The following is a 21,966-nucleotide window of genomic DNA, read 5'->3' on the forward strand; positions in this document are numbered from 1 at the left end:
TGGTGTTTCCTGGGAAGTGGGGGTGGGAGATGCTGGTTTAAAGGGAAGAAGACTTTCCCCAGGGCTATCGGCTATCTATCGAAGATAGTGACTGTGTCTAGGCAGTTAATGGCACCAGCCAGCTGGGTACGGGAAGTTGTTGACAGGCGTTGCTTCTATTCAGTGTGATCTCATAAGCCTATGATCCGAGCTGCTTGGGGGACTGAGGCAGAAGGATTGGAAGTTCAAGGCCAGCCTGGGCAATTTACTGAGCCTTGTCTGAAGATTGATAGTGAAAGAATATAGGGATATGCCTCAGCGGTAGAGCACTTGCGTGGCACGTGCCAGGCCCTGTGTATGGAAAAAGAAAAAGAAAACTGGGGAGAGGTTATCTTCTCTTGACACTGTAGCTCTGGGCTGTAGTGCTCATCGCACTCTCAGAGGTTAAGGCAGGAGAGTGAGGCAATGCGGGTAACCTAGACTACACACAGAGACCCTGGTCTCAAGCAAGCAAGCAATCAAGCAAGCAAACAGAAAAGGTGCTATCTGCTGCCATTTCCTTTGGGGTTCAGGCCAAACGTCAGGGAAGGGCTTGGGTGTACACCTGTTGAAGTCTCCTGGGGCCACAAAGGCTAAGACTAGAGTCTATGGAGCCTTTTAAGGACCAGCCTAGGGACCAAGGTCCTTCTTGGAGGGGACTGAGCCACGACCGGCCTGCACCTGCAGAGGGCGCCGCAGGCACACTGAGGCGAAGTGAGCCTCAGGCCCCGTGCGAGGTCAAGGCCAGCACAGCTTCAGGAAAAGGAACTCCTGAGGGGCAGCCAGTAGGGGATGAAAGTTAATGGAAGAGCAGAAAAGAAGGAGCCGATTAAAAAACGAGTCCTGTCACTGACCTGAATCGCTCAGGTACTTGAACCTGTTTCGACATCTACAGAGTGGATGGAGGTGGTGGTGGTGGGGACGGGGGGTGGGGGGGCGTTGAGGAGGGGGACGAAAGAGGGAAAAGGAGGTGGGAAGCGGGTTCGGAAAGTGCTTTTACAAGGATGCCGAGAGAGCCTAGATTCAAACCTCAAGTGCCACCCGCCTTCTCTGCTCCTCCTCAGTCTAAGCATCCCCGCCGCCCAGCAGCTTCCAGCTTGGAGATGTGGGCACCGCGGCAGTCCGGGATCCGGGCTCCGCGAGGCCTTGGCACGAGGGAACACCTAAGACACCGAACCAGAGTCCCATCCGACCCTGTTGTTCTCCCCCCAACTTCCACTCCAGGCGCCTTGTCGCCCGCCTGCACCTGGGAGCTCCGGGGCTCGGGCCCCCGGCCCGATTGGGCGGGGCGCGGGGCGGGGATGGGGGCGGGGGCCAGCGCCCCGTGGGAGGAGGCCGGCCACGTGACTCCCGCGGCCCGGCGGGGCTGCCAGGCTAGGAGCGCCTCTACGGATTCGGAGGTGGCGGCGGGCGCGCAGCCCGAGCCGCGCGGGACTGGCCGTCGGGGTCCCGGGACGGCAGCCCCCGGGGAGCGCCCATGCCATGGAGAAGCTAGCGGCCGGACTGGCCGGGCTGCGCTGGAGCATGGGCGCTTTCCCGCTCGACCTCATCGTCAGTCGCTGCCGCTTGCCCACGCTCGCCTGCCTCGGGCCAGGTACTGGGTGTTCAGGGAGGGGGCGGGGGGGGCGGGGGGGGCGAAGACAGTCGGGGCCTTGCTCGACTGGAGCTGGCGGGACTGCTAGACGCACTGGGTTCCTACCCGCCCTGTACCCAGCGATGGGATCCTTGCTTGCCTTCTGGGGCGCCTCCCGGGACTATCGGAGCCCCCGAGTTCGGGGACCGCTTTTTGGGACCCACCGACCCACACCGGGTTAGAAACTGGCTGCAGGGCTGGGGCAAAGTTTTCAGGACCCTCTGGAGCCTGTAGCGTTGCTGAGTCTGTGGGCCGCTCCATCGGTGCACCCCACTTGCCCGGCGTCTGTCGGCCCCTGCCCCGACCGCACCTCCTTGATCCCTTTGTCTCCTCCTCCTCTTCTCACCTTCATCCTCTTGCATCCCTTGGACCTCGAAAGGTCTTTTTCCTACTACCTCCCGCGAGTTCCTTTTGGGGAACCTTTCCTGAACAGATCTTTTGACATCTTGAGGTACTCTGGCAGGCTATCCTGCCGAGAGGGCTGAGTGAGAGTGTCCTGCCATCAGGCGCCCCCCCGCTCCCACATCTCAGCACAGGACCCCCAGGCCCTCCCCCACCTCTTGTCCTATTTCGCTAGCAGGCCCCCCGGTGTTCCGATGATGGGACCATGTATGGGAGAGCCGGAATGCTACACCCGCGAGAGGACTGTAGTGTTGGGAAAGGGGGAGCTGTTTGGCTGGGGGAGGGGCGGGAGCCGGGGCTGGCAGCCAGGCCGGGGGTTTTGTGTGTGAGAAGAATAGGGGTTTGGCCCGCGTTGGCACACTCGCTTCCCTGAATGCTAATGGGATTCCTGTGCTGTCTTCTTCTTGGACTGGCAGCCCTCTGACCGGCAACAGCAAGAATTGGGCACAGTGAGCAGCAGGCGGGCAAAGCGGGCTCTGTGGGAGATCGGTGTCCGGGTCCACTAGGCAGGAATACCTGACAGTCCATCTCTCATCGGACCTCACCCACCACTCAGCGTGTGATCACAAGACTGGGTCTGCAGCTGGACTGTGTGTGCCCGTGAATAGGAAATTCTGCCCTAGGTTCTTTCTTCCTGCTCACTTCCCACGCATCTCTTTGACACCCCTTTCTTTGAGTTCTTTTCTGAGCTCTTATGTATGGCTAGGCCTCTGTGCTCTCACGACACCTGTGCGTCCCAGTATAATCATCAGTTTCCTGTCTTCCACTGGGCTGCTGGCTTTGGAGGAGGGAGCGGCAAACAAAGATTCCAGACTTTTGAAATGGATGAATGCGCAATGGAGTGCGATGACCTAGCTGTCTGTGACAGTGTGGCTATGACTGTGGTCACCATTAGGGTATGAAGGGATGCTTGAAACTGTGTGTCCTTGAAGGTCCCCTCGTGGATATGCACTCAGGAGGGCTTCCATGGTGGGACCTTGAGACTGAGTTGTTCTGTTTGGGTGACAAGCATTTATCTTGTTGGGTGCAGTTGAACTGTTGGTGATGGTGACCCTGGCCGTTGGTGTGTGTACCTGTGTGACTTTGGCCTGTGTCCCTATGGAAGAGTGGATGGGGCTTATTGGGTTAGCCCTAGAAAGAGCTTGTCCTCTTCTTGGAGCTGGAAGAAGACGGCTCAGACAAACCTTCCTTGTGCGTGCTTGTGTGTGTGTGTGCACGCGCACATACGCGCGCGCGCGCGCGCGCACACACACACACACACAATCATATGTAAAATGGCCCTGATACCCACCCATTTGTACACACCAAGTGGCCATGCTTTATGAAAGCCGCACTGTCAGAGTAAACCACCGTTTCCCATTTGTTTGGCTGGTAAAAATTTTGTAAGATGTGTGTGCTTCCCCCACCCCCCCCGTGTGTATGTGTGTGTGGGGGGGTGTTGTGGGAGGGGGTGTGAGTGGGAATGGGTTGAGAAGGAGACATCCCCACCCCCACTGTGCCCACCAGCTGCATCCAGGATACGCCCCATCAGTCTCCTGGAAGCTGGGCTGCCCCTCCTGCTCCCCTGGAAACCGTTGCTGGGGATGCAGCCTCTTGGGCCCAGACCCCTCCCAACTCCAGCACCTCTGCCCCAGGGCTGCTTTCCTCAGCACCGGCTCTCTCCTCCTCCCCCACTCTGCTTCCCCAACTTTCAGAAATGGCTTCTCTGAGGTGGGGTTTGGGTGTTGGGGGTCCCCTCTCCCATCCTTTGAGGTCCCATGAATGTGAGACTCTATGGTAGTGGGGGAGAGGACTAGTATCTCTCTGAGAGATCCAGGCATAGGCTCGGTAACCCTGCCTTTCTGAGCTGACAGTGACTGTGAGAGCTCTCAAGGCCAGGGACCCTTGGGGACAGATCCCTCCTAGTTCTTTCCTCTGCCACTACAGGGCCTTCCTTGCTTGGCCTGGACACTGACTTGCCAGGATCCTACTGATGTGAATTTGCCTGGTCCTAAGGCCCAGTTCCTGTCAAGAGGAAAAGTCTCTCTTACTCTACCCCAGCCTGATGTCCCCTCCTCCATGTCCCTCCGTGTCCTCAGCTCAGTGCTTCCAACTTGCTTCCTCCAGGTCTCCTGGGGCCTGGGCATGCCTGGAGGGCAGAAGCTGACTGGCCCAGACTTACCCACTGCGAGTCCCCAGCCCCAGCTTGGGTTAGGACAGCAGACACTCCAGTAGAATGGTGAATGACGGGTGTGGATGCTCTAGTTGCTGAGTCCCCATAGGCAGTCAGAGCTTTGACGCTCAGGCTGGCCCCCCTCTGGGGCTGCTGACCGGTACAGGGAACACGGGGCACAGTCCTCAGGCAGGGACTTGCTGAGGAAGGAATGTGGGCATCACCCAGTCTTTCCTCTCTTCCTCTCCTGACTTTCTTCTTTTCTTCTTCCCTCTCTTCCTTTCCCTCCCAGGGGAGTATGCTGAGGGCGTCAGTGAGCGCGACATTCTACTGATCCACTCCTGCCGCCAGTGGACAACAGTGACAGCCCACACCCTGGAGGAGGGCCACTATGTCATTGGGCCCAAGATTGACATCCCTCTGCAGTACCCAGGTGTGCCCAGCTAGAACCATATGGCTCAGCATCTCTGAGCATAGGGAAGGAGGCAGGAGGGGCTGGGCCTGAGGGTGCAAGGGGGAATGTGTAGTGAAAGCCGTTGATGATCACCTTTCTTTGGAGCTACATGCCATGCTAGAGGGGCTGTGGCTAGAGGTCATGGCTAGTGTTAGGGCGTTGAACTCATGTTTAGCCTCCTGCCTCAGCCTCCCAAGTACTGTGATTATGAGCCACTATGCTAAGTCATATTTGATTTTAAGATATATTTTGAAGTAGTGATTAAAAATACATACCTCTTTATTTTTTATTTTTTTTATTTTGACAAGGTCTCAGCCAGGCAGTGGCAGCACATGCCTTTAATCTCAGCACTCAGGAGGCAGAGGTAGGTAGATCTCTGAGTTTGAGGCCAGTCTGGTCTACAGAGTGAGTTATAAGACAGAGAAACCTGGTCTCAAAAAACCAAACCAAACCAGAAAAAAAAAAAAAAAAGAGTCTCACAGTATAGATCAGGCTGGACTTGAACTTACAGACATCTGTCTGCCTCTGCCTCTCAAGTACTAGGACTAAAGGTATGTACCCCCACAGCTGGCAAAATAAAAACACACATCATTAAGTACCTAGAAATCAGACTTCATCCCTAACTGGAAAGCTTCAAGGCTGCACCCTGAATTCCTTTAACTCTACTCCCAAAGAGAATGTCTGCTTGGATCTGCTCAGTACTAGGCCGACCAGACCAAGGGGTGCTCAGGCTAACTTGTGTCTGCCTGTCAGCTTGGATACTCTTTTCCCCAGTTCAGTGTTAAACTTACTGTCCTCTAGGATTGGCTTTATAAACAATGCTGACGTGTTAGAGTTCTAAAGAATTTGCCAACTAACTGCTTTTATGTGTTTTGTATTATTTATTTTTTTGTTTGCAGTACTGGGGTTAAAACTAAGGCCTCATTCATGCTAGCACTCCCACTTGTGGAGTCCACTCTCTACCTTTTTGTGCTATTTTTTATTAAATTTTTATCCACTCATTTGTTTGTGTGTGTGTGTGTGCTTGTGTGTGTGTGTGCACACGTGTGTGTCAGTGCCTATATGGAAGTCAGAGGACAACTTGCAGATTTTTGCCTTCTACTGTGTGGAGCAAGGAACTAAACCCAGGCGCTTGGCTGCAACCTCCTATACCAAGGAGCCTTCTCAGCCACCTTATTTTGAGGCATGGTCTTGATAAGTCTCCTAGGTTTGCTCTGTAGTCCAGGTGGGCCCTGAGCTTGTGCTCCTCCTGCCTCAGCCTCCTAACTGGATGGGGTTCCAGGCCTACGTCGTGCCACCAGGCCTGACTCTTCGTGTTTTATGCGAGGCTTTGTTTGAAGAAAGGATCTACTGCCAAGTAAAGTATGGTGCTTCGATTTTGCAGGTAAAGAAACTAAGGGTCCTAGGAGGGCAGTGACCTGCTGTGGGTCACAGGGCCGCGCAGAGAAGTCAGGGGCCAGAACCTGGGCGTCCTAACTGCTGGGCTCTGTTTAATGCAACATTGCCAGCGCTACAGGACTATTGCCCCCAAGGTACAAGTCCAGTGCCATCCCAGAAATGTCTCCATGCAAGCGCAGAGCCGCTACAGCTAGTGCGTACCAGATCCTGGATCATCGTCGTTTTGTCCTTTGCAGTTGCCGCCTTTTAACACCTGGAGAGGGAGGCTCCAGTTCTGTGCCTATCACTGCTGCCTCCAACAAGGGCTGCAGCCTTTGGAGCCAGGAAGGTTCACAGTCTTTCCCACCCTCTCTCTGGCCTCGACCGCCCTTGAGTCTGTGTGTCGAGGATTTTTCTCGCTCTAGGTTTGAGATCTTTACAACGCACTTGCAGGGCTGGCCATTGTTTGGCTGACTTGGGGTTCTGTTCTGGCTGCGGGCTTTCGGTGTCTGGTCAAGCTAAGAATTCCCCTGCCGGAGACTAGCCTTGGCCCAGTTAGAGATCTCTACTTTCTTGGGCTAAAGAACCTCAGCGGTTTGGGGAAGCCTTCACACTGGCACTTTACACTGATACTTTAGTTGTATCTTTCACAACTAAAGTCATAGAGTTCCTGGAAAACTATGAATGGAGTGGGGAAAGCCCCAGTCTTTTAGCCCTTCCATTTCTTTCTTTCTTTCTTTTTTTCCTTTTTTTTTTCCTTCAGTTTTTCGAGACAGAGTCTCTGTGTGGCCTTGGCTGTCCTAGACTCGCTTTGTAGACCAGGCTGGCCTCGAACTGCCTCTGCCTCCCGCGTGCTGGGATTAAAGGCGTGCACCACCACACCTGGCTGGCCCCTCCATTTCAATGCCTTCCTTAGTGAGCGACAAGGACAGGACAGTGGGGTAACAGCTGGCCTGCAGGGCCTGCGGTCCCAGCTCCCTCTTCCGCTGGGGGCCTCACTCACTTCGTGGGAGTGGAGAGGGGGGCTGGGCCTCAGAAGAGGCTCAGAGTGCAGGCTCTACACCGAGCCCTCCCAATGAATTAATAATGGCACTGGCCAGGCCGGTAGCGGCCAGCGGGGGGAGGGGGAGGCTGCGGGCGCTGCTACTGCTGCGCACTATACTGGGTCTCTAGGTTGCGGGAGTCAGGGTGACGCAGTGTCTTGCGACATCTGGGCCAGTGCTGCCTCAGGGTCCAGACACCATCCCCAGCCGCCAGCTATTTCCAAAGCCTTGGCCTTGGGCCCTGCAGAGCCCTTGTCAGGTGCGCCCCTCCTCTCAACTCCAGTGTGAGTTTTACATATGGGAAACTGAAGTCCAGCGAGTAAAAGATTGCACGCGCTGGTTGCTGGCAGAACTGAAACTCAGCCACCCTCAACCCTGAAGTCTGTATTCCCTCCCACTGGCCTCGTGCTTACTAGGCAGGAGCAACTGAGTCACTACCGCCTTTCTTTACTGAGCGCTCTGCTGTGGATCAGGGTTCGAGAGGCAGCTGCAGGGTGCTTCTGGCTGGAAAGGATGATCACAGTGCCAATGTGTTTTGAGATGGCAGGGTGGGACAGTCCCCATATCCTGTAGTAGAACTTGCCACTAACACCGATGGTGGGGGGTGGGGGTGGGAAGCAGGAGGGGAGGCTGCTGGGCAGAGAAGGCTTCTAGAGGCCAAAGCTCGACTCCCCGGAGGTCTCCCTTCCTTCCTCCTCCCTGCTGAAATGACCCAGCTGGGCGGCCGAAGGGGGCGGTGCAGGATACCATGGTTACATCGATCTTTTCTGCCACATCCTCCCAGGATCCAACAGTGACTGGACTCCAAATCTCTCCACAGGGGGTAGCAGGCTTTTCTCTGGCTGCTCATGGTTGAGGGGTGGAGGTTCATGTGTGGATATAGAGGAGGAGGAGCAGAAGGAGGAGGAGGAAGCAGCGTGGCAGGGTTAGAGAGGGACAGACTCTGGCCCCTTCTTCATTTTATCCCTGATGCCTTGGGCTGTGGTCCTCCTTCCCTCTTAGTGTCTGGGAGGTTGAGGCTGGGCTAGGACCCTCACTCACTCCAGCTTGCTCCAGGGCACCTCTCCTATCTTCCCTTCTCTTTCTCCTTGGTGCTGGATGTTGGTGGTTCAGACGCTGCCCTTGGCCAGGGGCCCTTCAGCTCAGGCACCAGGGTCTCTTAGTCTCCTTCTGTCTCTGGTTGGACTTTGGGAGGGGCAGGAGCCCTCTTCACTGTGTGTTTATACTAGGAGCAGTGTGGGCTTTTTTTTGGGGGGGGGTCATGGTTCTCCAAAGGATTAAGACCATTTTTTCCACTTCCCTAACATACCTGCCCCACAGATGCATCAGCAACTCAGTGTGTTGTTCTGTTGGCCCCACACATTCAAGGGGCGCTACCCACTGGCACCCCACCTGAAGCTCCTTGGTTGGTCTTGTAGGATCTGCCTCCTGCACATTCTTCCGGGTCCCCAGTGTGGAGCAGTCTGTCACTGGCTCTGTGGGCAGTGTGTGTATCACCCTCAGTCCTTTCCTTCTGTACTGCCCCCCTTGAGTCATTGGGGGCTGAGGAATCGTCCTGGGGAGTAGCTCATGGGTCTGCTCACTGAGTGCTGTTCCCTGGCGCTTCTCTAGGATTTGTTACTAGGATTGTTTGCTGAAGTCTTGCCTGAGCTCAGCTTGGATCACTATATTTCCTTGTTCAAACTTCCTGGAGGGCTTCCCTCACTTCCCTGGTGTGTGTGTGTGTGTGTGTGTGTGTGTGAGAGAGAGAGAGAGAGAGAGAGAGAGAGAGAGAGAGAGAGAGAGAGAGAGAGAGAGAGAGAACACGAACACACATGCATGTGTATGTGATGTTCATGCAAGTATATGTCAGAATGTGTGTGGGCATATGTGTATGCATGCACATGTGTGCAGAGGCCCAAGATTGACATCAGGTGTCTTCCTTGGTTGCTCTCCACTTTATACACTGAGGCAGAGTCTCTCTCTTCTTGAACCTGCGGGTCCTCCCTTTTGCTGATCCGCTTGGTCAGCTTGCCCTGAGGATTTTCTGTCTTCACTTCCTTTGAGTCGGGATTACAGATGTTCACCCATGCCCACCTAGCTTCCTTTCCACTTGGGTGCTGGGGATCTGAACCCTGATCCTCATGTTGGCAGACCAAATACTTAACCTGCTGAGCCATGTCCCCAGCAGCCAAACTCCCCACACTCCCCCAGCCCGCACTGTGCTGGGAAGGGCTCTCCTTTGGAGCTCTTTTCTCACAGGTGTGCCTCAGGACTTGTCATACATAAGCTGTCATCACTGGGTACTCACTGTCTCTACTATGCCTGACTTTCTCGAGTGCAAACTGTTTACAGAACTGACCACTCCAAAGGGAGTGTGGTAGTGACCGACACACAGTGGGGGCACCATGAATGTGAGTGAACAGCGGAGAGGGAATGTGGCAGAATCGGGGAAACTATGTCCTCTCTCCATCATCTTCTCTGTTAGTTCCCACCTGCTCCGGGCCTTTCCTTCTGTGGGAAGGCAGAGCGGTTCTCAGCCTACCTTTTAGCTCATGTAGGCAGGTGCAAAACTGGGCATGAGTGGCGAAGCTACACAGACATTTCACATGAGATGTCAGTACACCTGCCTTCTGCCCACCTGAAGTCCAGACAGGCTGGACAAGTTTAGGATAGCAGTTAGCTAGGGACCTGGGTGTTCCAAGGATTCAGACCTGGCCCCCAGCAGCCTGGCCTCCCCTCAGCAGCCCGTGTCCTCTGTGCAGGCAAATTCAAGCTCTTGGAGCAGGCTCGGGATGTCCAGGAGCCGGTGAGATACTTCAGCAGCGTGGAGGAGGTGGCCAGTGTCTTTCCTGACCGAATCTTTGTCATGGAAGCCATCACCTTCAGCGTCCAGGTCAGTCCTTTCGGCACTCTGTAGGACCTTCCCAACCCCATAGGGTCCAGGAGCGAGAGTGGTTTCTGAACACCCTTTGGTACAGTCAGGCCATGCCAGAAATCCCGTTGCTTGATTCAGTGGACTGAAGGACTTCCTAGGAAAGGTGGTGAAGAGGGACTGGTATGTGGCGGGGTCACGACCCGGTGAGAATGTGCAGGGTGGCCTGGCCTTCTTGTCCAGTGTCTTTCTCTTCACAGTAGTTTTGGATGGGAGAGGCATTGTTACCAAGCAAATAAATTGTCAAGACGGCTTAATAAAATCCGCCATGATTGAGCACTTTCAAAGCACATCGTTTTACTCATAGTGACATATGAGGTAGCTAAGGACCTAAGGAAAAATGTTAAAGTTGCATAGATTCCCTCCAGCCCCAGTCCAGTGCTCTTGCTCTGATGTCAGCGATAGCTGAAGAGGAAAGGACAGGAGACCCCGCGGAGCTTGGAGCTGGTGTGTGACTTTCCTTGGGACCCTGACTTGGGCCTCACCTTGTCTCTGGGATTCCCCAGGTGGTGTCAGGCGAGTTCAGCGAGGACAGCGAGGTGTACAACTTTACACTGCACGCAGGCGATGAGCTCACTCTCATGGGCCAGGCAGAGATTCTGTGCGCCAAGACCACCAAGGAACGCTCACGCTTCACCACGCTCCTGCGCAAGCTGGGTCGTGCAGGGGCCCTGGCCGGAATGGGCGGCCCAGGGAGCGTGGGGGCCGCGGGGGGTGGCAGCGGGGCTGCCAGGCCGGTCAAAAGCAAGATGCCCTGTCTCATCTGCATGAACCATCGCACCAACGAGAGCCTGAGCCTGCCCTTCCAGTGCCAGGGCCGCTTCAGCACGCGCAGTCCTCTGGAGCTGCAGATGCAGGAGGGCGAGCACACGGTGCGCGCCATCATCGAGCGCGTGCGGCTGCCGGTGAACGTGCTAGTGCCCAGCCGGCCACCGCGCAACCCCTACGACCTCCACCCGGTCCGGGAGGGCCACTGTTACAAGCTGGTCAGCATCATCTCCAAAACGGTGGTGCTGGGGCTGGCGCTGCGCCGCGAGGGCCCGGCGCCGCTGCACTTTCTGCTGCTCACCGACACGCCACGCTTCGCTCTGCCTCAGGGCCTGCTGTCCGGGGACCCACGCGTCGAGCGCCTGGTGCGCGACAGCGCCTCCTACTGCTGCGAACGCTTCGATCCGGACGAGTACTCCACAGCCGTGCGCGAGGCGCCCGCAGAGCTCGCCGACGACTGCGCCAGCCCGCGCCGAGCGCGCCTCTGCTTGCCCGCGCCGCGCGCCCCCGGGCTCGTCCGCGCGCCCGGACCACTGGGTCGCCTCGGTCCGGCCCTGCCTGCGCCTGGCGACGGCGACCAGGAGTACGTGAGCCCGGATTGGGCGGGCGCGCTGGAGCCCGCTGCCGCGTGCGCCGAGATCCCCTATGAGGAGCTGTGGGTGCACCAGGCACTCGAGAGCTTTGCCGACGCCCGTGCACGGCCGCAGCCAGGGCCGGACCTCATCTCCTTCGGGACCATGGGACCCCCACGTCATGAGCCAGAGGCACCACCGCCTCCTGTCCCCCCCAAATCCGAGGCAGTGAGTGACCTCTGCTCAGTCCTTGAGGGAATTTAGGCAGCTTTTAGAGGACCACAAAGGCCTCGTGCTCCTGGGGTGTGACAGGATAGCCAGAGCCCAAGGGGTAAGGAGAAGGGGCGGGGCGTGGGAAGACTAGAGCACACACTAGGCATAGGAAATTGAGGGTGAGCTTGAAACAGGATTACCCATAAGTTCCACAAAAACTCTCCACGACGGGAAGATTCCGAGGTTCAGTAAATGTAGGAAATGGCGAGTGATTTCCAGCAGCTCCTTGGGAGTTAGAACCATACAGGCTCTGAGATGTGCTGCACCGAGGAAGACTTGTAACAGTTCCCCACTTATTTGTCCACAGGGCATTTCCCTCATCAATCACACTTATTAACACACTCTTTTGGGGAACTTAATTTGTAAGGACGGGGTCCAGGTAGCAGGTCTTTTCCTTCCTTTTTGTCCCTCTTGTAATACCCTTTCCTGTTCTCCGAAGAAGAAATATCTCTATCGGCGCCCTCCCTGGCCCCCCATCTACTAACATTCACAATGCATTTACGATGGAATAGGGGACGGTTGTGGGGACATCTAGACAGTGCAGCCTCCATTCTGGGTGGGGCAAGGTGTCATGCCCAGGCCCACCAGCTCGGGAAGTGAGGTAGTCAGTTCTCTTCTGTCTGCAGGTGAAGGAAGAGTGCCGCCTGCTGCATGCCCCTCCGGTGCCTCCTCGGCCTGGTGGCAGCTGCGGCAGGCTCACAGGCAGCCCCCCAGTGCCGCCTCGCTTTCCCAAGCTGCAGCCTGTTCATTCATCCAGCTCCAGTCTGTCCTACTATTCCTCCGGCCTGCCAGATGGGTGAGTTGCTGCTTTGGTCCCTGGCTTTGCTCAGATGTGTGGGGTGGTGGCGGGTGGTCTCTCTGTGCCCTGACGTCCTGCTGCAGGAAAGCACTGCTTTTCTTTTCTTTTTCTTTCTTTTCTCTTCTTCCTCCTCCTCTTTTAAAACAAGATTTACTTATTGCATGGGTTTTTTTTTTTTTTTTTTTTTTTTTTTGTTTTTTTTTGTTTTTTGTTTTTGTCTGCATGTTTGCATGAAGGCCAGAAGAGGGCACCAGGTCCCTTGGAACTGGAGTGGTGGATGGTTGTGAGCCACCCTGTAGATGTTAGGAACTGAACCTGGACCCTCCACAGAAGCAACAAAGGCTTTTAACCACTGAGTCCTATCTTTAGCCTTGAGATCTCAGTTTTCCAACGTGCACTTCCTCAGTTTAAGTTCTCCTGCATGTTCTGACATGACTTGGGGACTTACCGGATCCAGGAGGGTCTCAGGCTGTAGAGTAGAGGAGATAGTTTCCTGCTGAGGGCTGTGGATCTTGTGACTTTCTCTCTCTCTCTCTCTCTCTCTCTCTCTCTCTCTCTCTCTCTCTCTCTCTCTCTCTCTCTCTCCTCTCCCTGCCTCCCCCTCTGTCTCTGTCTGTCTGTCTCTGCTTTATGTATAACCCTATGTGTTTATCTCTGCTTATAGGGCAGGATCCCGCAGTGGCAGTGGCTCCCCGTCACCGGATGCATACTCCCTCTATTGCTACCCTTGCACCTGGGGAGATTGCAAAGCTGTGGAATCCTCTAGTCGCCCACCCCCAGGACCCCTGCCTTCTACCACCACTCAACCCAGCCAGGCATCAAGAGCCCTAGCAGAGCCTCTGAGTGGTCGAACCACCTCCCTCTTGGGGGTTGACACCCCAGTGATTAAGAACTACCATAGCTGCCCGCCTCTGTTCAAACCCTCCCATCCCCAGAAGCGCTTTGCTCCCTTTGGTGCGCTCAACCCCTTCTCTGGGCCTGCCCACCCTTCGGGTGCTCCAGCGACCTCTTCCTCTGGGTCCACACCCACTTCAGGTACCCTGCCTACCTCCAGCCCCACACATTCCCCAGGCTCAGGCTCACAGGGCCAAGGTTACTCAACTACTCTGTCCACTTCCTTGTCATCCTCTGAGTGGCAGGAGCCAGCGCTGGAACCCCTGGACCCATTTGAGCTGGGGCAGGCCAGTCCTCCTGAGCTGGAGCTGCTGCACTGTCAGGAGCCCAGAGCCGCAGGGGCACCTGGGTCTGGATCCTGCCTTTCACCACTTGGTCCTTCCAAGACCTTTGAGCCCGAAAGTTTGGTGCTGAGGCAGGTCCCTGCCTCATTGTCACCAGCTTCGTTGCAGGGGCCTGAGGCAGGAGGAACCCTACTCTTTCTCACCCAAGGGTGCCTGGAAGGTCCCCCTGGCAGCCCCCGAGAGGGAACCACAGGCGCAGGAGTCCGGGATGCTTCCGCCTGGCAGCCACCAGCAGACTTGTCTGCACTTTCCCTGGAAGAGGTGTCTCGAAGTCTGCGCTTCATTGGGCTCTCAGAGGACGTGGTGAGCTTTTTTGCCCGTGAGCGCATCGACGGAAGCATCTTTGTGCAGCTCAGTGAAGACATCTTGGCCGATGACTTCCGTCTCACCAAGCTGCAGGTCAAGAAGATCATGCAGTTCATCAAAGGCTGGAGACCCAAGATCTGAACTGTCCAGCCAGCTTCTGCCCAGCCTGAACTTGGGAGCGGAGGCCTGGGGGTTAAGTTGGGTCAGCCAGGAACAGCACTCCCAGAGGCAGGTCCTCCCTGCAGGAAAAATCTGGGCCAAGATGGAGGCTGCTCTGTAGGCACTGAGTGTCCCAGGGGAGACGCACTGGGAACTGTGGCCCTTTGGGGCCAGACCCTGCAGGAGTATGGCTTGCCTTTGTGAAGAATACTCGGGGAGGAGGCGCTACTCTGTACCTGCCCTGGTGAGGCTTTTGCTGCCATTCCCACAGCAGGGTAAAAGGTGGTGTGTGTGTGTGTGTGCGCGTGTGTGTGTGTGTCAGTGTGGGGCTGTGTGCTGGTAGAATGCCTACCTCTGGCCCCTGCAGCCTTTCCCAGACACCACACACTTCTCAGCCTGCATGTTCAGGTTGGAGACAAGGGAACATAGCTCATAATTTAAGCACAGTTTCCCCCAAAGTGCCCTCTTCTTTCACGCTCTGTGGGCTTTGTCTTTCAGCTGCTCCAGAGTTAGGGATGTGACTTCTGCCTGTGAGGTACCCCCTCGCCCTGGCCACTTGCAGATCTATGTCCAACACCCGAGTTCTTGTTCTGATGTCCTCACAAACACCCATCCTGCCATTTTTCACAGGGCAGTCTGAGACCCTAGTCCTTGGGGGAGAGTAGCCATATATAAGTCTCTTTGAAATTAAGTAGTGCTAGCTACCCTCACCCTACCAGTCTCCTGCCCTCAGCTTTGGCTCTGCTGGACACTTGGTGTCTGGTACAGGACAGCGTAGCTGGAAAAGGGAGGCAGGTGGCTCAGGAAAGCTGCTTGCTCCTGAGCTCAGCCCTGTACTTGACACATGGTTCAGAGCAGATCTTTGTGCCCTTCAGTCTCAAGTATGGTGACCAGCTTGACAGCTAGAGGCCTGGCTAATGTATGCTCCCCCCACCCCCCAATCTTCTCCAGCACCTCTAACAAGAACTACATTCCTTGTGTTCTCTGGTGTCAGGGCCCCGGAGGTACCAGTTTTCTTGCTTGCCGTCCCTGGCCTACCTAAGTATTTATTTCTTGTGTTTTCTTCATGAATAGTTAAGCCCTGCACACACCTGTGCCTGTCCGGGGCGGGGGAACACGGAAACCGATGCTACGCTGCTTGTCTTCTCACAGTTGTTTAATGAATACACAAGGACTAGGGAAATAAAGGCTAGACCATAGTAGTAAAAGTGTAGGACCCCCCAGGTGTTGGCGGATTGTTTCTGGTGGAGGGCCATGAGGACCAAGGGCGCGTCTCTGAGCAGGGGAAGCCTTTGGGATGGTACATGTAGCCTATTATACCCCAGGATATACATCAGCAGTCCTCACCGTGGTCCATAAAACCCTAGCATCCTACAAGAATTTTTTTCTTCTAGACAGTTCCTCAAACCCATCGAGCTCTTCCGCCTCTGCCTCTGTGCTGGGATTAAAGGTTTCTGCCACCACTGGGCTACTCGAGTAAATTTTATTAGAACCCACACTCTCGTGCTTGGAGGGAAAACCCAGAAGTCAAAGCTCAATGCCACCTAGGGGCGGGTATAACTGCAGCGCTGCCAGCTCCCCCCGAGACACCCTCAGTCGAACAGAAGATGCTGGGGTTTGGCCTTTGTGCGTACAGTCAGTTCTTTGCCTTCTGGAAATCCAGCCGAGGGGACCAACTGGAAGGTCTTCCTAGCAATGATGTGCAGTGGAGCCAGAGGTAAGCTCCCTATGTGCCAGTTCCAGTGGAAATACCTGAGGCACAAGTGGGACAGGCAGGAGTCGGCACCGGGACCAGAATTAGGGTTCCATACTCAGCGGGACCCTGTTAGGAGCCCAGCACTGTTTACACAACTAGGCCCTGCTTCTCCCAGAATCAGAGTGTGACAACTTTGCCACCAAGGGGAAGGAGTGGGACAAACTGTAGCCATAGAAGTGAGGTGGGGCTATCACAGGTATCCTGTTTTTCAGGGTTCCAAAGCACCAGGCAAGTGTTACATCCTTTGCATAACTCTCCCACCAACATCCCGAGATGCCAGGGGAAGAAAAATGCATACAATGGCGCAGTGAGGAAGAGTTTGGGGAACGAAGTGTCTTTCGAATCCTGGTACACCATGCCCCTACTGTTCCCACTGCTCTCACTGACCAGGGCCACAACGGTGCCATAGGCAGCCTACCCGAGGCACTTAGACAGTCAGGCTTAAAGGCACGGGCACAGAAAGTCCGTTTTCTGCCTTTACAATTCCCCTCTCAAGCAGCTGCCTCAACACCTCCCAACACACTCACGCTCCACAGCACAGGCTTTATTGCTGAAGCCAGTGCTTAAACAGAAGGGCAGACAGAAGAAAACAGACCAAACAGGCAGAGGCCAACAGACTGGATTTTATTGTTATCCTGTGTTTGGCTGGGTGCAAAACTGCCCTGAGCAATGCCAGGGCCCCTGGCCTCCTGTGAGGCACAGGCAGCAGATGCTCTGGGCTGCTCTCTGGCTGCTTTGGGTCTCAGGCAGGACTTGCAAAAAGGAGCACAGTGGGGCTCATCCTCCAGAATGAAGTACAAACAGTTCACAGTCAGACTTCACCAGGAGAAGGAGCTGGACAGGGCTGAAGGCACTATGATGGAGGAGCAAACCCAAGGCCAGACTTGGCCTTTCTCTTGCTTCCTGATAATCTAGACAGCACGGCGGAGAAGCAGCACTGCCGGGTCTGGGTTAGTGCATGGACGGGGCAGGATGGGAGGGCCTGCTCACTGGTAGAACTTCTTGCTGGTGCTGTTAGCGTGGTCGAGGAGCAGCTGGCAAGGGGTAAACTGTGTTCCATAGGCAGACTCGTACTTCCGGAGTCGGTCCACAACCTTTTGAGCACCATACAGATCCACAAAGCGGAAGGGCCCTGAGCAGAGAGACAGCACTTTAGTGATGGAGACCGTGATGTGCACAAGGATAAAGGAGGTAACTTCCCAGCCTGTACACTGACCTCCGAGACATGGGGGAAAGCCAAGCCCAAAGACGGCTCCGATGTCTCCCTCTGCAGGTGTGGCTAGGATCCCTTCCTGTAGGCACAGGACTGCCTCATTCACAAACCTTGTTATCACACGGTATTGGATGTCTTCGTCAGAGGAGCTGAGGGAGGGAAGGGAGCAGGAAGGAAAATTTAGCTAGAGAAAGAATGCTCCTCGTTGGAGTGTAGTAAGTGGGGTACAGGTGAGTTCTAGGGAGGCCAGTGCCAGGATGGACAGCACCACTCTAAAAGATGATGCAGCCTTTCTTTTGGTAAAGGGGTGGGGTTCCCCCCAACTGATCTGTGAAACCCAGTGCCCAGCACAGGGCCTGGCACAGGAGGCATGATCACCACTTCTGAAACATCAGCAACAGTGGTAACGGGTAGGGAAAGGAGCAAGGGCTTGCACAGTCCGCCTCCAACCTTCACAGGCAAGGCTGGAGGAGGCTTTCCCCAGGCGTGGTGCACTCTCACCCGGGTGATGTGCAGGGGTTTAGCTGTGCAGTGTTTTGCAGGCTTTGGGTCGTAAGAGAATAGAAAAGGGGCTGAGGAGCTTTGAGCTACCAGAGAAACACCATTTTCGTGCAAATCGTCACTCAAATCAACTTACACCTCAGGCTTGGCAGGCAGCCTCAGGTTTGCCAAGATACTATCCATTTCAGAATTCAAGCTCTTATTCTTTGACCCCTCCTGATAGATGTAAAAGCCCTTCCCAGACTTGCGACCTGAGAGAAGAAAGAGACAGCATTAGTGTCACCCTTTACCCTAGCTGGGACCCTGCCTGTCTTTGCTGGACGCTCTCAGCTTCTAGCACTCTGCAGCACTGCTGAGCTCCTGCATCCTGCATCCAGCCAACGGAGCCATTTAACCCTTGTCGGATGACTGGCAGGAGAGCAAGCTCCGACTGTGGAAATCTGCGTCTGAATAAGAATGGCCGCCTGAACTCTAATGTACGAACAGAAGGTCCAGGCCCTAAAGGTGATTTTACTGCAGCCCCAATCGCATGCTTTGAGTGGAAAGGCAGAGCTTCCGCCCACAGGGCCAAGCCTGGACACAGGACCTGCTCCTGAAGTGGCAGATCTTGGCAGGAGGAAGATGCGGATCTATCTGGTATACATGGCAGAGCCCAGCAGCCCTGACTCCGCCTTTCCCCTCATCTACACACCCAGCTCAGACATTCCCAATGTCCAGGGGTCCCTAGTTAGGAAACCTTCTCCTCCGCTGGGTCTGCTCCCGGGCACCTGCTGAGAGCTCTGTAACTAGCAATTAACTCCGTGTCCTGTGGCTACTCACCCAAGAAGCCCTTGGAGACCATCTGCTTCAGCAGTTCTACGCTGCCACCTCCAAACCGCTCCCCAAAGGCTTTGCCTAGATCTTCTGCTACGTGCTGTGCCACATCCACACCTACTTCATCTGCCAGGGTGGCAGCGCCCACAGGGAAGCCGAAGCCTGTGGTCAAGGCATCCAGCTTCTTAGGGTCAACTCCTTCCTGAACAGGAAGTAAAGCAAGGGCCTCAGCACACAGCCATCTCAGACGCCCCAACAGGAGGCTGCCTGTAATAACCCACAGCAGAGCCTCATGCAAAGCCCACTTCTTTTCTTGTACCTCACCTGGCCAGGGCCAGAACCAATCCTTCTGCAGGAAAGATGAGCAGAAACCCTGAAGCTACCCCACAGGACTAAGTAGATGTCCTGGACAATATGACTGAGAGTGGTGGCATCCCGAGTCTAGGGGGGTCCCCATGAAGAGGATCCTCCTAGCATGGAGGTAGGTGTGTGTGTGCGTGCGTGCGTGCGTGCGTGCGTGCGTGCGTAGCAGATAAAGTGGCAGGCCACATAGGCTAATCTGGAAGGTCCTCACCCCAGGGATGCAGAAGCAATGTGTTTGAGCATTCTGGGAAGCTTTGGCTCCTGCAATGCTGGGGAGCCCACAGAGCACAGTTAACACTCTGCCTACTGGGAATAGTCTCAGCCCCAAGATTTCCTGTTTCAGTGTGGGAGGGAGGCACAAAAGGGCCTCTAGGGAAAAGCAGTAGTCTATTCTGGGGGAGCTTGTCCCTCATCTGGACATCTTTAGCCTGAAGGACAGAGACAAGGTCTCAGGCACTCCACAGAACAGTACTCACCTGGAGGATGCGCATGACTTCAGACATCATGGGAGCAAGACACCGGGTGGTGTAGAAGCCGGGGCCGTCCTGCCAAGGGAGAGGAAAGGAGCTCTAGGCCTTGCTTTGCTTGGACTGCCCACATCCACACCCAGTGCCCCTCCCCCAGATGTCACTTCACAGCTTCAGCTGATCTAGACTCTCGTCAGGATGCTCAGGGTTACGATGGAGACGGAGCACCCTGGAATCATGTTTGGACCTGCCAGAGCCCAGACACTCCTGTACCTACCCTTCCTCAGTGGGACAGCCACTATACTGTCCATTTTGGACACCCTAGTGGACTCTTCTAGAAGCTGGTACTCCCCCCTTAATAGTTACTAACAACCCTGGAGGTTCTGTGCCCCACCTTGACCACAATGATGACCTTCCCCTGCTTGAGACCCACGGCCACAGCGGAGGCTGTTGTGTCCTTGGAGGTCTTGTCGGTTGTGATGATTTCTAACAGCTGCATCTTGTCAACAGGTGAGAAGTAGTGCATGCCGATCACCTGGGGAGGGACCATAACCAACAGATTACTGGTGTAGCTGGGGAGGGGGGAGGGGCAGGGGACATAGGCTCCCTTGTTTACTAGGGAAACACCGGAGAGAAAGGTGTGTTTCATCATCAGCTGCCACCTTCCCTTGACCTTTCTCCTATCATCCCTGGACCGGCGTCCATCAGGCTTGTGTGGTGTGGAGACACAGACTTAGTATTAGCAATGTTAGCTGTTTAGAGGTTTTGTTTGTTTGTTTGTTTTTTGTATTTCCAGTCTTTCTCTTGTTGCTCAGTTGAAGTGTGTCCTCTGGAGGAGTGAGGCATTTTATTTCTCTTTGAATGGCTTCATTCTTCCTTAATCCGCGTAAGCAAAGATAACTTTCTAGGCAGCATCTCAAACACTCAATGACAGTACTCCTCAATCCAGTGCTTTCACATCCTGGCTGGAAGGCCCGGGGTGAGGCTGCAGGTGCCTCCGGCATCGCCTTCCATTCCTAGATCTGCAGCTGGAGCCCTCCTCGGCCCCGGCAGTCACCACACTGCACTCTAGCTAAACCATGTTGCTGCATGGCTTGTGGCCTATCCTTTAAGACCTAATTCTGGGTTAAGTAGTTTAATAGTCTAAACATGAGAAACAGCTACCATGAGGGATGAGTACCTGCCATGAAGGTGCTTTCTGCTGTAACCCACCCTTCCTGCACCCATAGGGCATGGCGTTCATTTTCCTGTGCCCATCTCTGAAAGCCACCCCATCTGTTTCGTAATTTACACTGGCCTTTTCAGCCAGGGAGTCTGGTAAGTCACAAGTCTGAAGGGCTTTCTGTCCACTTTACCTTTTCAGGCCTTTTGCTGACAGACGCGATTTGATTGATTGGGAGAGCAGATGTGTTGCTGGCAAAGATACAGTGTTCTGGAATCACCTGCAAGGGGGAAGAAGCGTTTGACAATCTGTTGGGTAGGCCTACCGGTGCCAGTCCACGGCACAGCTGAGTGATACTCAGGCCCAGCCTGCTGTCTCGTCCACACCTGCTCACACACAGCCAGAGCTCACACAGACATGAGAAGTCACCTAAAAGCTCTGTGTTGCCCTCATTCTCTTTTTGTCTGAGGTGTCCTCTAGTGATGGCCTGTCCTGCCCTAGAGACGACAACGTCTCAGCACCTGGGTAAAGCGATGCCTTAGATAGATGCCAGAGGCATGGCTGGAACTAAGTTTCATTCTGGTGGGGCATGGGTGTCGACCCTCTCAGTATCTGGATGTGCTCTCATGTCTGGAAGATTACGGTGCCGCTAGCCCCAGTCACTTTCAATAAGCCAGAAAGTGCACACTTAATCCATTCTAATAGCACCACCGATGAGCAGTGTCCACTGTGATCGCACCTGCAGCACATAACTACTACCCCGTTAGCTCTAGTAGCTCACTGTCCCTAACACAGACTATTCAGCATTCTGTCCAATGGAGCACCACCACAGACAGGTAAGCATCTGGAACAGCCTCGGGAAAACTTCCTTAGTTAGTTCCCTTTGCTGTCTAGATCTGAAGACACTTGATTATGGTTCATAGCCAACCAAACCAAACCAAACCAAACAAACAAAAAACCAAAAACCTCAAACTAAACCAAATCAACCAACCAACCAAAAACCAAACCCAAACCCAAACCAAAACAAACCGTAAGGTACCTGGCTGCACTTCCCGATGCTATCTGGATGTCTGGTACCCTCCCCACTTCACTTGAGGATGGCTAATGAGCACTGTGCTTAGGAGCATAAGGAACCTAATTTTCTTCCCTTAGCATTTAGACTTGAGCTTTCTGATACGCATAGCGTGTATGGCCTCACTGAGGCCAGCAGATTGCTCAGCGGGTGAAGGCACTTGCTGCCACGCCTGGCAGCCTGAATCTGACACCTGGGCCACCACATGGTGGAAGGAGAGAAACGGTTCCTGCACGTTGTCCTCTGGCCTCCCGGGAAGACCCACCTGTCTCACTGTCCTCCAGGATTTAGGAGCCATAAGCCCTACTTACGCCTTCTACTTCCTTTAACACTTTATGCTTAACGCCGAGGTCCTCAAACACAGCTTCAATCACCATGTCGGCCTTCTCAAAACCCTTGTAATCAAGCTGCCCAATCAGGTTGCTGAAGATTGAATCCCTTTCGAATGACGTCAGAGCTTTCTTCTTCACTTTGTCATTCAGTCTAGAAAGAACATGTCCTTAGAGTGAAG

General features: G+C 54.7%; 2 protein-coding genes across 2 annotated transcripts in view; one reads left to right on the forward strand and one right to left on the reverse strand.

Annotated features, from left to right (window-relative positions):
* The first annotated feature begins 1,411 nt into the window (after positions 1–1,411).
* Garem2 (GRB2 associated regulator of MAPK1 subtype 2) lies at positions 1,412–14,147 on the forward strand. Its single transcript, XM_051142803.1, has 6 exons — positions 1,412–1,612; positions 4,498–4,638; positions 9,824–9,954; positions 10,500–11,561; positions 12,233–12,402; positions 13,070–14,147. The coding sequence occupies exons 1-6, from the start codon at positions 1,501–1,503 to the stop codon at positions 14,088–14,090; spliced, it is 2,637 nt and encodes an 878-aa protein (XP_050998760.1). The 5' UTR covers positions 1,412–1,500; the 3' UTR covers positions 14,091–14,147.
* A 2,401-nt stretch (positions 14,148–16,548) lies between these two features.
* Hadha (hydroxyacyl-CoA dehydrogenase trifunctional multienzyme complex subunit alpha) overlaps positions 16,549–21,966 on the reverse strand; it is a 35,777-nt gene continuing 30,359 nt past the window's right edge. Inside the window, exons 13-20 of the mRNA XM_051143066.1 lie at positions 21,767–21,938; positions 20,577–20,663; positions 19,616–19,756; positions 19,231–19,299; positions 18,398–18,593; positions 17,715–17,829; positions 17,081–17,226; positions 16,549–16,996 (exon numbers count right to left, since the gene is read on the reverse strand). Of these exons, the coding sequence (XP_050999023.1) occupies positions 16,851–16,996; positions 17,081–17,226; positions 17,715–17,829; positions 18,398–18,593; positions 19,231–19,299; positions 19,616–19,756; positions 20,577–20,663; positions 21,767–21,938 (1,072 nt within the window). The 3' untranslated portion in view covers positions 16,549–16,850. The remainder of the gene's footprint in view (positions 16,997–17,080; positions 17,227–17,714; positions 17,830–18,397; positions 18,594–19,230; positions 19,300–19,615; positions 19,757–20,576; positions 20,664–21,766; positions 21,939–21,966) is intronic.

The sequence above is a fragment of the Acomys russatus genome, chromosome 1 (genome assembly GCF_903995435.1).
Source record: "Acomys russatus chromosome 1, mAcoRus1.1, whole genome shotgun sequence".
NCBI classification, from domain to species: Eukaryota; Metazoa; Chordata; class Mammalia; order Rodentia; family Muridae; genus Acomys; species Acomys russatus.